Source organism: Notolepis coatsorum (genome assembly GCF_963971535.1).
Source record: "Notolepis coatsorum genome assembly, chromosome: 10".
NCBI classification, from domain to species: domain Eukaryota; kingdom Metazoa; phylum Chordata; class Actinopteri; order Aulopiformes; family Paralepididae; genus Notolepis; species Notolepis coatsorum.
The window spans coordinates 110,180,207-110,197,834 of record NC_140174.1 but is presented as its reverse complement, the minus strand read 5'-3'; the positions used below and the strand labels follow the sequence as shown (position 1 = coordinate 110,197,834).

Here is a 17,628-nt window from a genome sequence, read left to right as displayed (position 1 = left end):
CTTCCATGTGGCAAATAAAACTCTGAATCTTTCGACCTACAACGGCGGGGTAAATAATGGATTATCTCGCAAAACTTTTTTTTTTCTTATAATTTGTCTCTCGCGTGAACTACAACCCCCAAAGACTGTTTACAACGACATATATAACTTAAAATGTATATCAAGTTCAAGTTTGTTTATTAGTTGTCATACAGAAGTACAGAATACTTTTATATAAAATGCTTCTTTCTGTTTTGCTCCAGAGATTGTGTTAGATAAAAATAGATAAGTATAAAAAGTATAGTAAGTATAAAATAGAAGTCAAGTACGTAGACAAAAGTGTTCAATATATACATATATACAATGTACAATGCAGAGTAGAAAAGTAACTGAGTTACAATACAATATACTATAGTAACTATACAGTACAATGCAGAAATGGGATGAGGTACAATTTAGGTACAATTTACAGTAAGGTGTAATGAGGTATGGGGTTGTAGTGCAAATTCTTTGCCAATAAATATAAAGTGTGTTTAGGTGTTCTAAAGTGGGTAAAGTGGGTGCTGCAGTGAGTTGTTTGTTTAAAGTGAGTGTGTGCGTGTGGACAGGGAGCGAAATTAACTTTTTGACTCACCGGCCAGTGGCGGGTAGATGGGAAGAGTCTACCCGCCAAGCATATTTCTTACCTGCCAAAATGTTTTTGATTAAAAAAATATATATATTTTATATACATTTTTTTTTTAAATAAAATATATATTATATAATCATACTTGTAGTTGTATTATCTGCGAGACATCGCCACCACGCAATAAGTCAAAATGCTTGCTATCTGCAAACAGCTCCACTGTCTGTGTGTATACTTGAGTAGCCTCCAGCTCCAGCAAGGATTCTCCGGCCCTGCAGCTAGACCCTATATTCAGCTAGACCCTACATTCAGCATGCAAGGATTCTCCGGCGATGCAGCTGGACCCTATTTATAACGTTACGGTTATTTTGTCAAATCACATTCAACATGCCCTCAGCTAGAATACGCATTCAATCAATGTTATAAGACATTGATTTACTTCTAATTTTACTATGTTATTTTATTTCATACTTATCTTGTCTTGCACAGTCTCTGGAGCGCAACAGTAAGAAGCATTTTGTATAAAAGTATTCTGTACTTCTGTATGACAACTATTAAAGAAACTTGAAACTTGAACTTGGAGCTATCTGTAGCTACTGCTAGCCCGGTAGATAACGTTAAGACAATTTAGTTTACTGGGACAGATCGATCTAACGTGAGCTAGCTAACGCGAGCTAACGGGGGAACGGAGGTATTATGCACTCGAGTCGACTATTGCTGGAGCATTTGTTGATATCAGCAGCTATCAGTAGCTAGCCAGCTAGATACCGTTAGACAATGCCTCGTCATGTATTAAACTAAAAGTGAATAGTTGACGGTAGCTCATGGAGGTCCGCTCTTCTAGAGCAGACTGCCTGTGTTGACATGAGCACTGCGAGCAGAAGCCCTTAGCCAATAGTATCCCGCTGCAGGGCTGGGCGGATATGACTCGTTGCCACGTTTTTTTCAAAATAAGAGTATCATACGAACCTAATTCTTGCTAACTGCCGGAGCCATCGATATTATGACTGGAGATGCGCTTGGGGCGGAAATGAGACCCGCACAGATTTTCAAAATAAGAGTATCGTTATGAACTTGATTGATTACACGCCACACGGCGGGCAGCCCTCTAAGTGTCAAGCGCCAAAGGTAAAAACTGACCACCCCTGGCGGGCGGCGGGCTTTAGTTTCGGTCCCTGCGTGTGGATGTGTGTGCTGTGAGTGCATTTGATGGTTGTTTACGATTGTTCATTGTTCAATCATTGATCATTGAGCAATGAATATATGTACTCTTGGAAGACAGCGAATAACGCTAACGTTTATTATATGATGTGGAAATGACGATGAGGCTTGAAGAATTGGCGGGTTGTGGAATAGAATCATAACCCGAGTTCGCGACTTAGGAAAAACCCGAGTTTGCGCCATTTAATTTACATTTAGTAAATCTAGTTAGTACATCTAGATTTAGTAAAAAAAAATTAACCTTTATTTACCTGAGGGTAGGTTCTCTGAGCACGGATGCTCTTTTTCAGCAACGCCCTGCTTCACATTCACACAGTTCCATTCACACCTAGGAGCTGCCCAGTACAACCACAGTCTGACACCTGGGAGCTGCCCAGTACAACCACTGTCTGACACCTACAACCACAGTCCGACACCTGGGAGCTGCCCAGCACAGTCTGCCACCGTTGGCCACTGAGCAACTCCACTGGAGCAGTTGGGGGTTAAGTGCCTTGCTCAAGGGCACTTCAGCGGTTGGTGTTCCTGGCGGTCCCGGGCATCGAACCGGCGACCTTCTGGTCACAAACCCGCGACCTTCCGGTCACAAACCCGCTTCTCTAACCTTTAGGCCACCGCTGCCCTGTACATCTAGTAGGAGGAAGTCAGAATTTCCGAGCTCCTGGTTCTAAACGAACGTAACATCACTCTGCGTCTGGGACGCGTCTATACTTTTACCAACCCAGTTCCGCATTCTGCGATCTGATTGGCCACTGACGTTTCTGGTCATGTGACATGTGCGCCAATCGTGTGACGCCTGTTTCTGCACCTATTTCCGCGTCGAACAGCCTGCAAACTACCTAACGCCTAGTTTATCACTGGTTAAGCTTAGGCGACTCTTTCGAAGTTGGTTAAGGTTAGAGTTTGGAATCAGGGCTGGTGTTCTATCGCCCTGCTCTAAGACAAACTCTAACCTTAACCAACTTCGAAAGAGTGCCTAAGCTTAACCGGTGATAGAAACAGGCGTCACACGATTGGCGCAGATGTCACATGACCAGAAACGTCAGTGCCCAATCAGATCGCAGAACGCAACTGGGTTGGTAAAAGTAATGACGCGTCTGGGACCTTGGGGGGGGGGCCGGGGGGGGAGACCATAGGTTGAAGAAGCAGGTGGGCTTAATGAACACGGCGCGAGACACTCCCGCTCTTAACCCTTTCACTGCCACACTACAGCAGGTTAGAGCGGGAGTGTCTCACGCACAGGTCGGGTAACCGTCGGTAAGTAGTGTGATAGAAGACCACCGCAACACTACCGGTATTTTGAGCTCACGGGAGTGGGGGGGGGGAATGGAGTTAATGTTGATTAGTTGTGTTGATTAAAGTAGTTGTTGTAGCTACGGCTCTAATTCTCGAAGACACTCTGATGTCACGAGACCGCCGCCATCTTGGTATAGGGGGGCCATACGGATTTCTAGTATCAAATGCATGTGTTGAGGTCCGTTTTTATTACATGTTTTATCACATTCTTGTTCATTTCATAACATTTTCATACGATTTGTTGTGAAAATATTGAGGCCAACATGGCATTTCACTATTTCTAAAGCCTTTCTGGTGATTCTAAGGAGAGATATGATTCAAAGCTCCCCCTGATTGACTTGACATAATGTCCATACAAAACACATACAGATTACAGACATGGCCATCTCTCAAATACCCAAATTGAAGCTGCTATGTTACGATTTGTACTAATAACAAAACAAACACAGAAATCCAAATCGCAAGTTTTATACCATCACGAGGAAAAAGTGGCTGGCGGCTAACATTCGGCTAACTAGCTCTGGTGTTGTGGTCGTGGTAGCTACATGCTAAGCTAACGTTAATCACATCATATTGAACCGATAGGAGTTTATCTTATCTAATCTTACGTGGTGGTACCACGTGTGCCACTACCCGATCAAACATCCACGTAAGATTAGATAAGATAAGCTCCTATCGGTTCGATATGATGTAATTAACGTTAGCTTAGCATGTAGCTACCATGACCACAACAGCAGAGCGAGTTAGCCGAAAGTTAGCCACAGCCACTTTTCCCTCCGTGATGGTATAAAACTTGCGATTTGGATTTCTGTTTTTGTCATTAGTACAACACGTAACACAGAAGCTCTTTGGCATTGTGAAGGACTGAAGAAAATTCCGCTTGATTGTCTTTAATTTGCCGCTTTAACCATCCGTTTCTGCACTAAATGAACCGTACACAATGTACCAGGCGGAGCAGTTTCCCCCCACGCTGCAGTTGCCTAGCAACAACAGGCAGGAAGTTGACTTCGAGAATCAACATTAATTCATTCATTGACCCCCCCCCCCCCTTCACGAGCTCCATGTAACGCGGAAGTGCAGTGCTCTAGTAAAGGGTTAACCGGCTGTCGTGTGTGTGCCAGTGAAAGCCAGGGTTAACACTAGGAGGCTGACGTGCCGTGACAACAATACAACAACATCGACATGATGACGGTTATTATTATTACCTGCATCATCCGGGGAGAGGAGAGAGGAGTCAACAACGGCGACATTAATAAGAGAGACATACAGACAGACAGAGGAGGAGCTCTGTGTCTGGGCAGCAGCGTCCACCAGACCAGAGTAGGGTATATCTGCAGAGCCACCGAGCCCAACGTCTGGGCGGGGCTTCGTGGCGTGGACGGGCTTGAGGCGGGGCTTCGTGGCATGGACAAGTCTTTGTTGGAGTGCGCATGTGTGTCTGGCTGTCTAACTGCGTGTCTGTCTGCATGCCGAATAAAGACTTCTCAAAGTCCAGTTATTATACTGATATCGAATAATTAATTCTGCCCCCTCCCTCCCTCAGGCGTGTTGCACAGGGCATAGATCCTAGACCCTGGACTGAGACGATGATTTGCAGGTGAAAAGCTAATACAGTCATTACTATTATCCCCCATGATTTCTGCCATCATTGTTATGTTGTAAGATAACATATGTATAAAGCCCCCATTTATTTTCTTCATGGGCATTAATAACTTTTATTTCATTTCTAGCACATGTTCATTCTATGACAAACAAATGGAATTGACTGTGGGATTTTTATGCTTATGGTAAGATTGTTTCATATTGGTATACATTGGTTTTACCCTTGAATATATATATATTAAGTCTTCTATTGAAGACGCAGAACATTACATATAACTGCATGCTGGATGCACCACGTTTTAGTGGAGTTAGGAAATTAAAAGCTCTCTTCCCCCACCCCTTTTTTCAGTACACCCTTTGCATTGTCGCCAACACCCGGTTCCAGTTCACAGAGGTCTGTGTTTCCAACCAAAGTAAAGGGCCTATGTAACACATATTGCACAACTTGCAAGCAGAGATACTTGTGATTGCAATTACTTAAAATACCAGTTCATATCATTCTCATGACATCATGCCATTGCCTACCAATATAGCTCAATTGTACAACTCATTGGCCATTAATGATAATCCCATGTTATTGTTTGACATGTCTGTGACCAGACGCCTCCCTGCTGCTGAGCCGTTTAGGAGAAACACCACCAGACAGGAGGAAGAACAACAAACATGGCTTCCGCTCATGCTGCTGCCGGGCTATGCCGCGTTCACGTTACGTGGGAAGAAGCGGAAGAACCAGCTTCCGACTGGAAAAAACCATTCACGTCAGCCTGAATGAATGAATGAATGAATGAAAACTTTATTTAACAGATTGCAGAATGGGTACAATACAGTACGGCTCAATACATACAATTGTTAAGGGGATGCAGACCTGAGAAAGACGTTTGTCTTGTTTCCATCAGGGTCCCCCATTTTCAATTCATATAGACATTTATGACATACACAACATACATGACATTTATGGCATAGGGACATATAGGTATTTAGTACTGATACATTTGTGACATAGGCGGTATTCAAATATACAGTACTGTTACCCCTAGATCCTGACAGAGTATATACATATGATGGGGAGGGGACTGTACATTAGGAGGGGGTGGGTGGGTGGGAGGGAAATATACATACGGCGGGGAGGGAATATATACATGCGGTGGGGAGGAGACTGTCTATTAGGAGGTGGTGGGGGTTTTGGGCATTTACGGTGGCCAGTTTCGAATTGCAGCCTCCCGTAGGTGCTCTTTAAGAGCGGTTTTGAATGTGGGCAGGGATTCACATTCCTTTACAGCTTTGGGTAGGGCGTTCCACATTGTTGTGGCATAATTGCGAAACGTGTTTAGTCCCTTGTTTGAGCCGAATCTGGGTTTAACATGATTTGTGAGCTTCCTCTGGTGTAGTGGTTGTCCTAGTGGTAATTCCTACTAGGACATATGGTATTTTTTTATAGACCCCGATATCTCCCACTTCGCATCACGAATTGCGGAAGTATGGATGTGGGCGTTTCATCGAGTCAACGAGTGAAGGCTTCCTAGTTGTAGCCATAGATATCTGCAACCATATATATCTATGTCTGCAACGAGATGTCCTCTGGTTATTCCGCTTCTTCCCACGTAACGTGAATGCGGCATAAGCGTGACTAGTTCCATTGTGACTCAGTAGGTCGGAAATTCCGACTTCCTACTAGGAATTTTTTTTTCCAAGTTCAAGTTTCTTTATTAGTTGTCATACAGAAATACAGAATACTTTTGCATGAAATGCTTCTTTCTGTTTAGCTCCTGAGAGTGTGCTAGATAAAATAACAATATAGTATAAAATAGTATAATATAAGTATAAAATAGAAAGTCAAGTACGTAAACAAGTGTAAACAAAACAAAAAAATTCAATATACAGTATATGTACAGTCTATACTTCTGTACAGTCTATACAGTACAGTGTAGAATGGTGAGGTATAGCTTAGCTTGTGGTGCCACCAATTCGGGAGTTCCTAGTTCTGCAAACTCGGGTATGATTTCTCACCCCTCCCCAGTTCAAAGCCTTAGCGACTCACATGGCCACTCACAACATGAATGTTGTTATTGGGTGTTTTTAAGAGTACTTGTGTTATTAGTTTAACTTATTCAATCATTATAAATTGAAAATGGGGGACCCTGATGTAAACAAGACGAAAGTCTTTCTCTGGTCTGCATCCCCTTAACAATTGTGTGTATTGAGCTGTACTGTATTGTACCCATTCTACAATCTGTTAATAAAGTTTTCAATCAATCAATCAAGCTATATGTCGTTGTAAACTGTCTTTGTGAGTTGTAGTTAATGTGAGACAAATTGTAAGAAGAAACGGACTAAAATGTTTAGCATGAGTGTAACGGAGGTACCGCATGTCTATCCACAGTCACGAGGGACTTGTATATTAGTGAAGTGGCTGTGGACGTTAAGCGGTACTGCAAGTAAAGTCACTCCCAAGAGGCATCCAGACCCAGTACTTAGAAGTACCTCTTGGTACAGTGTTCTGTGATACCACCCGCGGCGCGGGAGACCGGGGTTCAACTCCCACTCAGGGCGATCCCTTAACAGGGGTCGAATCGAAACATCGCGAAACAGAGCGAGATCACACCGGTCACACGAGCATCCGTGTTTTGTTTCCCGACTCGAGCTCGAACGCACGTAGGTCTCAGGTGCCGCGTTTCCCCACTAAATGACAATAACACTATGTAACAACCATCAAATACACTCACAGCACACACATCCACACACACTCACTTTAAACAAACAACTGCAGCACCCACTTTAGACACTTTAGACACTTAACACACTTTATATTTATTGGTAAAGATTTTGCACTACAACTCGTCTCATACCCAGGGGTGCAGTCGTAATATGGGCGGAGGCCAAACGGTATCCTATTATTATGCAAAGTCTAGGCACTTATCACCTAGACTTTGCATAATAATAGTATGTGCGCACTTCGAAGCCCAAACACCGTTTGACCGCGGTTGCCCAGCACTGCACCACTGCTCATACCTCATCACACCTTACTGTAAATTGTACCTCATCCCATTTCTGTATTGTACTGTAACTCAGTTACTTTTCTACTCTGCATTGTATATTGTATGTATATATTGAACACTTTTGTCTATGTCCTTGACTTCTTAGCACTGAAGTGCAAGGCTCCAGCGCCAGAACCTGTACCCTCCACAAGCCAGTCTGCCTTCAACTTGCTGTTTCGTGCACAGCAACGTGATTTGCCTCCGCTGAGAACTGAACAAAATAAAAAAGACGAGTTACATGCTTACACCGTTTGACCGCGGTTGCCCAGCACTGCACCACTGCTCATACCTCATCACACCTTACTGTAAATTGTACCTCATCCCATTTCTGTATTGTACTGTAACTCAGTTACTTTTCTACTCTGCATTGTATATTGTATGTATATATTGAACACTTTTATCTATGTCCTTGACTTCTATTTTATACTTATTATACTTATTTTATACTTATCTATTTTTATCTAGCACAACCTCTGGAGCAAAACAGAAAGAATCATTTTATATAAAAGTATTCTGTACTTTTGTATGACAACTAATAAAGAAACTTGAAACCCTTCCAACTTCCCACTTCCGAGCATAAATGAACGTAGCATCCTACCGTCGCCACCTCACGCATAGATATATATATCTATGACCTCACGTGCACCTTACATGAGAGGGAACTAATACTCCCCCGTCCTTGTTTCCTCACGGACCTGCACAAGTGTCCGGTTTCCAAACATGGCATCCGGCACGAGGAGTGTTTTGAAAGGTCAGTCAGTTCCTAATGTTATTGTCAATTTAATAGTATTAAACAAACGGTGCGTTTATATGCGTGTCAGACACCGGCGTGTTGTTATGTCTCTCTGTAATGAAACACGGCGAACGCGAGAGGCTAACTGGCTAACTTTTATTTAGCCAGTTGTTTAGAACGAGCAGCATCTTGGTCTTACAAACATCAATGAATCAACAACACATTATTTCCCCAAGCACAGAAACAAGCCTGTCTAAAACATTTGAAGCTAAGTAGTTGGTACATGCTACTAGTGTCATATTTTGTCACAGATAATACAAGTGATACATAGTACATACTTGTAGTCTCTCTCAGCCTCTGTCTTTCTCTATATCTCACTGTCCTTTTCTCTCCCCCTCTTTCTCTCCACCCCCTCTCTCTGTCTGTCTCTCTTTCTCTCTCCGGCTGTCTGTCTCTCTTTCTCTGGCTGTCTGTCTCTTTCTCTCTCTGGCTGTCTGTCTGTCTCTCTCTCGATGTGTCTCTTTCTCTGTCTGTCTCTCTTTCTCTCTCTGGCTGTCTGTCTCTTTTTCTGGCTCTGGTTAGTCAGGTCTCTGGTTAGTCTGGTCTCTGGTTATCCCCTTTCGTGACTTTCGGTTTGCAAGCCTGGGGATTTTGTGACCGCAGTCACTTATTTTCGCATCCCGATCACCCAGGAAAAAAACAACCAAGCGTGATCGCGGGGCTCGGAGTGTGTCAAAAACATATCGGATCTGAATTTCAAAGATACCCAGCGTACAATATGGGTTTAACACAGCTTCACGATGGGGTCTGGAAGCTCGGAGTTGCTAATAAACATTTTAAATCATTTTCATAAAACGAGTGTACTCACAGAGCGAACCTTGGCAAAATGGCTGGTGCGTCCAGCGATCACTGCGCTCCCTATCGGTCCCTGTTGGTCATTACAACAATACACAGGAGACGCGCTCAGCAGATTCTACCCTGTAATGGCCTATAGGTAATGACCAACAGGGACCGATAGGGAGCGCAGTGATTGCTGGCGCACCAGGCATGCGACAAAAGAAGTTGCAGAAGGAGAAGACGCCATCTTGCTGCCAGAGTTAGCTGTGAGTACCACTTGTGTTTCCTAACAATGTTTTAAACTGTTTATTAGCAACTCCGAGCTTCCAGACCCCATCGTGAAGCTGTGTTAAACCCATATTGTACGCTGGGTATCTTTGAAATTCAGATCTGATATGTTTTTGACACACTCCGAGCCCCGCGATCACGCTTGGTTGTTTTTTTCCTGGGTGATCGGGATGCGAAAATAAGTGACTGCGGTCACAAAAGCCCCAGGCTTGCAAACCGAAAGTCACGAAAGGGGCTAGTCTCTGGTTAGTCTGGTCTCTGGTTAGTCTGGTCTCTACTTAGTCTGGTCTCTACTTAGTCTGATCTCTGGTTAGTCTGATCTCTGGTTTGTCAGGTCTCTGGTTAGTCAGGTCTCTGGTTAGTCAGGTCCCTGTTTAGTCGGGTCTCTAGTTAGTCAGGTCTCTGGTTAGTCAGGTCTCTGGTTAGTCTGGTGGGATCATCCCTATGTTCCCCGGGTCCTATGTTCCCCGCTTTGATTGATTAATAGATTGAACATTTTATAAATTTTTATTATTTTATTAATTATTAATGTCCGCCTTGTTTCGAACGGTTAAGCTCTAGGCCCTCGTTCGAACTGGTTACGGTTGAGTTTGGAATCAGGGCTGGTGGTCTAAAATTTTCTATCAATCAATCAAAGCGGGGAACATAGAACCTGGGGAACATAGGACCCGGGGAACATAGACATGCTCCCAGTCTGGTCTCTGGTTAGTCTGGTCTCTGGTTAGTACCCAGCGTTCCATTAGGCGGTTTCACACACACACGGCAGGGTTTGAAAGCTCGGCGTTGCTAATAAACATTTAAAATCATTTTTATGAACTGGTCAACCTAGGGCTTGGCGATTAATCGATATTATCGATTAATTCGAATTAATGATTTAGGACGATTAAAAAAAACGATTTTCCAAAAAAAAAAAAATTATGATGTCACCTTTTATTTTACAAAAAGTGATGTTTGGTGAAAGTTAGATTTGCACTTTATTAATCTTAATAGGGAAATTCATTCTTGTTTGATGATCAATAGGCACCTTTTATTTGTTAAGTGAAGTTTGGTGAAAAAGCAAGTTATTGCACTATTAATCCCAATAGGGACATTCATCTTTGTTTGATCAAGTGTAACCTTTTATATTATATATATATATATATTATTATATATATATTTTTTTAAGTGAATATTGGTGAAAGTTAGGTTTGCACTTCCAATCCCAATAGGGACATTCATCTTGGTTTGATAATTTTTGTGTCAAATAAAAACAAAGGTTATTTGAATGATTTCCTTGGCGTTTCTAGTAGGGATGCCCCGATCACGTTTTTTGCCACCGATCGTCTTGAGCCATATCGGCCGATATCGATCCGATATCGATCGTTTTTGGTTTTATAAAAAAATATATATATATAATTTTTTTTATATAAAATATATATATTATATAATCATACTTGTAGTAGTTGTATTATCTGCGAGACATCGCCACCACGCAACAAGTCAAAATGCTCGCTATCTGCAAACAGCTCCACTGTCTGTGTGTATACTTGAGTAGCCTCCAGCTCCAGCCAGGATTCTCCGGCGCTGCAGCTGGACCCTATACTCTGGTCAAATCATATTCAGCATGCCCTCATGCGATGGAAGCCAGGGGCTCGAATACGCATCGAATCAATGTTATAAGACATTGATATCAGGAGCTATCTGTAGCTACTGCTAGCCGGCTAGATAACGTTAAGACAACGCCTCAGTGAACTATTTAGTTTACTGGGATATTTCGTAGTGAGCTAACGTGAGCTAACGTGAGCTAACGGAGGTATCATACACTACTAGACTATTGCTGGAGCATTTGTTGATATCAGGAGCTATCAGTAGCTAGCCGGCTAGATAGCGTTTGACAATGCCTCATGTATTAAACTAAAAGTGAATAGTTGACTGGGTCATTTTGTAACGGTAGCTAACGTTAGCTCACAGAGGTCCCACTAGACTAGACTAGACCCGTGTTTACACGGGTGCGGGAGGGGCAGGAGGAGGCGGAGCAGTACGCTGCAGCTCTGTGCCTGAGAGAGTCAGCGAGTGAGATCTCCGCTAAGAATTGGATCATGTTTTTCGATCGGTTTTCACGATCGGCGAAAATAAAGCATTATCGGAATTCACCAATCTCATATTTATACTGAATATCGGCCGATACCGATCGCTGGCCGATCGATCGGGGCATCCCTAGTTTCTAGTTTTCAAGAGAAAAAAATCGATTAAAATCGAATTTAAAAAAAAATAATCAGGGATTTTATTTTTAGGCCATATCGCCCAGTCCTAGTCAACACTGCTCAAAACGGCTGTATTTCCGTATTTGGCTGCCTGGTGCGCCATCACAGCGCATGCGCATCATGCACCCAACGCCGGAAATACAGCCGTTTTGAGCAGTGTTGACCAGTTTATAAAAATGATTTAAAATGTTTATTAGTAACGCCGCGCTTTCAAACCCTGCTGTGTGTGTGTGAGAAACCCTAATGGAACGCTGGGTACCTTTGAAATTTATATTTTGGACCCACCGCTAGCTTTTAAACAGTGCTTGGTGGTGCAAATGAACCTGGCTACTACGGAGCCATAAGTGACTGCGTATTCGAGCCCCTGGCTTGCATCGCAGTCACGAAAGGGGCTAGTCTCTGGTTAGTCTGGTCTCTGGTTAGTCTGGTCTCTGGTTAGTCAGGTCTCTGGTTAGTCAGGTCTCTGGTTAGTCAGGTCTCTGGTTAGTCTGGTCTCTGGTTAGTCTGGTTAGTCAGGTCTCTGGTTAGTCTGGTCTCTGGTTAGTCTGGTCTCTGGTTAGTCAGGTCTCTAGTTAGGCCTAACAAAAATAATGGTTGGTTTCCGGTTGCCGACCGACCCTGCAGATTTATGTGCGACCCAATTTATTTTATGAGAGTTTCTATTGGCGGAAAAAAATATGCAGAATTTCGCAGAACACCGGCGCCGTGTTAAGCTTATTTCAATTCAAGTACTTAGCACTGAAGTGCAAGGCTCCAGCGCCAGAACCTGTACCCTCCACAAGCCAGTCTGCCTTCAACTTGCTGTTTCGTGCACAGCAACGTATACATTTGCCTCCGCTGAGAACTGAACAAAATAAAAAAGACGAGTTACATGCTTACATAGATATAGAACACTAGATAGCCCGCGCTGCCGGCCAATGGAGAGCGACGTCGTCGTAGGGCGGCCATCTTGCTCCAGGCAGCTCAGCTACTGATAACCCTCACTCAAGGCTGACTGGAGCAAGATGGCGGCGGTTCAGCGACGCTGGTGACTCCGCCTTAAGCTATCTAGTGTTCTATATATCTATGCATGCTTACACGTGTATTCCACGACAACAAACTAACTTCCGGTGCCACCCCCTATCTCTCCCGGGCGGAAACACACCCCCAGCTAACAGTGACACACACAACGGCAGAACATTATTACAGTACGTTTCATTTTCATGCAAGCACTGAATTTGAGATAATATTTTTTAAGTTTGTATTGGAGCTGGCAAGAAGCACGTTGTGGCCAGACCATATGGGAAGCAAAACTGAGCAGTTTCAATGACTGCATTTGGGCTTTCATGCCTGGCAGTGGGCACTGTTTAACATTGAAGACTTCACTTTAAATAAATGTTCTGTTTTAAAAGGAGTTGTCCATGTCTTCAATACTATAAAAGCAACAATATATGGATATTAAACATCCTGGCAGAGTACATGCACCTGTGGTGTAAAAAAATAAATAAAAAATCCTTAGGAAAGAATAAAAAAAAAAAAAAATCCCTACCTACCCATGGCCAAACTGACAACCAACAGGAAACCACCAATATTTTTTATTATGCCTTAGTCTGGTCTCTGGTTAGTCAGGTCTCTGGTTAGTCAGATCTCTAGTTAGTCAGATCTCTAGTTAGTCTGGTCTCTTGTTAGTCTGGTCTCTGGTTAGTCAGGTCTCTGGTTAGTCAGGTCTCTGGTTAGTCAGGTCTCTGGTTAGTCTGGTCTCTGGTTAGTCTGGTCTCTGGTTAGTCAGGTCTCTGGTTAGTCAGGTCTCTAGTTAGTCTGGTCTCTGGTTAGTCTGGTCTCTGGTTAGTCAGGTCTCTGGTTAGTCAGGTCTCTGGTTAGTCAGGTCTCTGGTTAGTCAGGTCTCTGGTTAGACAGGTCTCTGGTTAGTCTGGTCTCTGGTTAGTCAGGTCTCTGGTTAGTCAGGTCTCTAGTTAGTCTGGTCTCTGGTTAGTCTGGTCTCTGGTTAGTCAGGTCTCTGGTTAGTCAGGTCTCTGGTTAGTCTGGTCTCTGGTTAGTCTGGTCTCTGGTTAGTCTGGTCTCTGGTTAGTCTGGTCTCTGCCAGTAGTCAGGTCTCTGGTTAGTCTGGTCTCTGGTTAGTCTGGTCTCTGCCAGTAGTCAGGTCTCTGGTTAGTCTGGTCTCTGGTTAGTCTGGTCTCTGCCAGTAGTCAGGTCTCTGGTTAGTCTGGTCTCTGGTTAGTCAGGTCTCTGGTTAGTCAGGTCTCTGGTTAGTCAGGTCTCTAGTTAGTCTGGTCTCTGGTTAGTCTGGTCTCTGGTTAGTCAGGTCTCTGGTTAGTCAGGTCTCTGGTTAGTCTGGTCTCTGGTTAGTCTGGTCTCTGGTTAGTCTGGTCTCTGGTTAGTCTGGTCTCTGCCAGTAGTCAGGTCTCTGGTTAGTCTGGTCTCTGGTTAGTCTGGTCTCTGCCAGTAGTCAGGTCTCTGGTTAGTCAGGTCTCTGGTTAGTCTGGTCTCTGGTTAGTCTGGTCTCTGGTTAGTCTGGTCTCTGGTTAGTCTGGTCTCTGGTTAGTCTGGTCTCTGCCAGTAGTCAGGTCTCTGGTTAGTCTGGTCTCTGGTTAGTCTGGTCTCTGGTTAGTCTGGTCTCTGGTTAGTCTGGTCTCTGCCAGTAGTCAGGTCTCTGGTTAGTCTGGTCTCTGGTTAGTCTGGTCTCTGCCAGTAGTCAGGTCTCTGGTTAGTCTGGTCTCTGGTTAGTCTGGTCTCTGCCAGTAGTCAGGTCTCTGGTTAGTCTGGTCTCTGGTTAGTCTGGTCTCTGGTTAGTCAGGTCTCTGGTTAGTCAGGTCTCTGGTTAGTCAGGTCTCTAGTTAGTCTGGTCTCTGGTTAGTCTGGTCTCTGGTTAGTCTGGTCTCTGCCAGTAGTCAGGTCTCTGGTTAGTCTGGTCTCTGGTTAGTCTGGTCTCTGCCAGTAGTCAGGTCTCTGGTTAGTCTGGTCTCTGGTTAGTCTGGTCTCTGGTTAGTCAGGTCTCTGGTTAGTCAGGTCTCTGGTTAGTCAGGTCTCTAGTTAGTCTGGTCTCTGGTTAGTCTGGTCTCTGGTTAGTCAGGTCTCTGGTTAGTCTGGTCTCTACTAGCACAATAGCACACTAGACTATGTCCTAGCTGAAGATGTTATCTAGTCGCCTAACATGTTCTAATCACGTCTTTCCTCTCTAGTCCTGGCAGGATGCAGCAGGCAGCTGCTGAGTGCCGGAGAGACCAGCTACACGCGTGTCTCTCTGGTCGACCTGAGGCATCACCCCCCCGCCAGGACCTTCGCAGCAGTCAAGTGAGTTTAGCATCATGTACATACGCAATAGACAGTAGAGTCAGACTACATACATTTAGTACTATGTACATACGCAATATGTGACTACAGCCTCTTGCCTAGTCTCGCACGGCAGATATCGCGTTCACGTTACCACACACGCATACACACCTGTCCAGCTCATTATAATGCGAGGGCCGTGTGCAAAATTAGATTAAAATGTATGGTCAATCACACAGCACACTATATACCTGCTATAGTGGAATATACTGTATTCATATACCATATGTATACCATCTTGTTGCATGCTCCTGCCCACCGCAGCGCGCACGCACACACAACACACACACACACACTGCTGAATAATTCTGTTTTGCATCAATATATATATTAAGGCTGTCAAAGTTAACGCGGTATTAATGCATGTAAATTGAGTTATGTTTTGCTTTTGTTTAGTTATTATTTTGTTTGAGTTGTGTTTTGATTTAGTTTAGTTATTTATTTTGTTTGTATTCATTTACATGTTCGAAATAAAGATTTCAAATCAAATCAAGTGTGTGTGAGAGAGAGAGGGGGGGGGGTGATTACTCAGCCCTTGTGTGGGTGAATGTAACATGTTCCTAACGTTTTCTTTTCCCCTATTATTTCATGCACACTTTATTCATTGTTTTAAATTATTATTTTCTTTTAAGTTAATTTGTGCATCACTCTGTTTTGAATTTGATGCAAATTTGCAATGCATGAGGGTCATCCCTTTGTGTTAAATGGCTGCACAAAGCAAGCATTTGTTGACTCATGTTGATAAGAGTATTAAAACTTGGAACTTGAAAAAGATCCGTTTAAGGTAGATAAAAATTTATAAAAAATGCGATTAATTTGCGATTAATCGCGAGTTAACTATGGACAATCATGTGATTAATCGCGATTAAATATTTTAATCGATTGACAGCACTAATATATATATATATATACTGTATATTGAGGCAAAACAGAATTATTCAGCAGACGCTTTATCATGTAATATGTGTGCAACGAGATATAACCATATTATAATTTCGAGAACGCACTGATGATGTTTGACCAGCTAATTATCATTTGTATTTTATGTGGGGGGTATAATGAGAACAGATAGAAAATGAAATACTATAAGTCACTCACTCATTCACACAAATTGATGTGAATCAAGTCTTCATTTATTATTATTATCATCTGGAGTCGCAAATCGCTTTCACGCTGTAGCGCGCGACGCGTATGTGTGTGTGCAGGATACAGTATCAGCTCAGCTGCTGTATCGTTAATGAACTATAGATTTATATGGAATTTAAGAAACTTAGACGAAAATATAGTAGCACCACATAGACTGCAGGACATAGTATACACCATATTATCAATTAAGCAATGCGAATTGAAATTTGGCCCTCTTATTACACATGTGATTAGGATATGGCGTGAAACACACAAAAAAAAATCTAACCAACATAAATGGCATAGCCATACTCCCCTATTCAATAACAATGCACTCCTTATTGGAAAACGACCTATCAGATACCCCAAATGGGAAAAGCAGGGCATACATACATTGGGAGATGTTTTCAACAAACGGGGTTTTTGTAGCTATCAAGATATACGTAACAAATTTTACCTCACCAGTTCCACATATTATTTCTACGCACAGCTATTGGAATGTTTGAAGGCTCATGGAGTCCCATTAAAGATACCAATTGAGCACCACAGATATCACAAATTCTTCTATGAAAGAGAGACATCAAGAGGCTTCGTATCTGATTTTTATCATCACTTCCTAACGTCTTCGTATGGAATCCTTCCCCTAGACTCAGTCTGGAGGAGGGATATACCAGACTTGGAAATAGATTTTGATTGGCAAGAAGTCTGGGCAAACGTTCGAATTGCGTCACGCAACCCGGATCATCAACAAATTAATCTTAATTATATTTATAGGACATACCTGACTCCTATAAGATTAAACAGAATGGGACTTAAACAAGACTCCCTATGTTCCTTATGTACAAATGGGGATGAGGGTACATTTATGCACATGTATTGGGATTGCCCACCGGTTAAGATATTCTGGGAAGAAGTGACCCTGCAATTATCAGAATTTTTATTTCTGAACATACCTGTACACCCCTCTGTATTGCTGTTGAATGATGTTTCTCAGTTAGCAGCCCCTATACAGCTAAAGAGACTAGTTTTATCCGGTCTCACAGCTGCTAAAAAGCTGATAGCATCACGATGGATTCAACCGGATAAAATGTGCTGGAAGGTATGGGTTCTTACCTATCTCGATGTGATTTATCTAGAGATATCTACAGCAAGAATTTTAGGTGTCAGTGAAACCAACATTGCAATCTGGTTAGAAGTGGTGGAGAGAATAAAGGCTAGCATATGAATTGTAGTTCCTGGTTAGAAACTAATGAAAATGGATGGATTATCCAAGTGGGGGTCCTGGGGGGGAGAGCGAGCAAGAGCATATGTATGTAT

At 43.0% G+C, this 17,628-nt stretch overlaps 2 protein-coding genes across 2 annotated transcripts in view; one reads left to right on the top strand and one right to left on the bottom strand.

Moving 5' to 3' along the window:
* The window catches only part of cnot6l (CCR4-NOT transcription complex, subunit 6-like), a gene marked incomplete at its 3' end in the record, with an annotated part of 77,737 nt that extends 73,288 nt beyond the window's left edge, over positions 1–4,449 (bottom strand). The window contains exon 1 of the mRNA XM_084322349.1: positions 4,324–4,449. The remainder of the gene's footprint in view (positions 1–4,323) is intronic.
* A 3,940-nt stretch (positions 4,450–8,389) lies between these two features.
* Positions 8,390–17,628, top strand: part of mrpl1 (mitochondrial ribosomal protein L1) — a 45,525-nt gene continuing 36,286 nt past the window's right edge. Inside the window, exons 1-2 of the mRNA XM_084323351.1 lie at positions 8,390–8,506; positions 15,036–15,147. Of these exons, the coding sequence (XP_084179477.1) occupies positions 8,476–8,506; positions 15,036–15,147 (143 nt within the window). The 5' untranslated portion in view covers positions 8,390–8,475. The remainder of the gene's footprint in view (positions 8,507–15,035; positions 15,148–17,628) is intronic.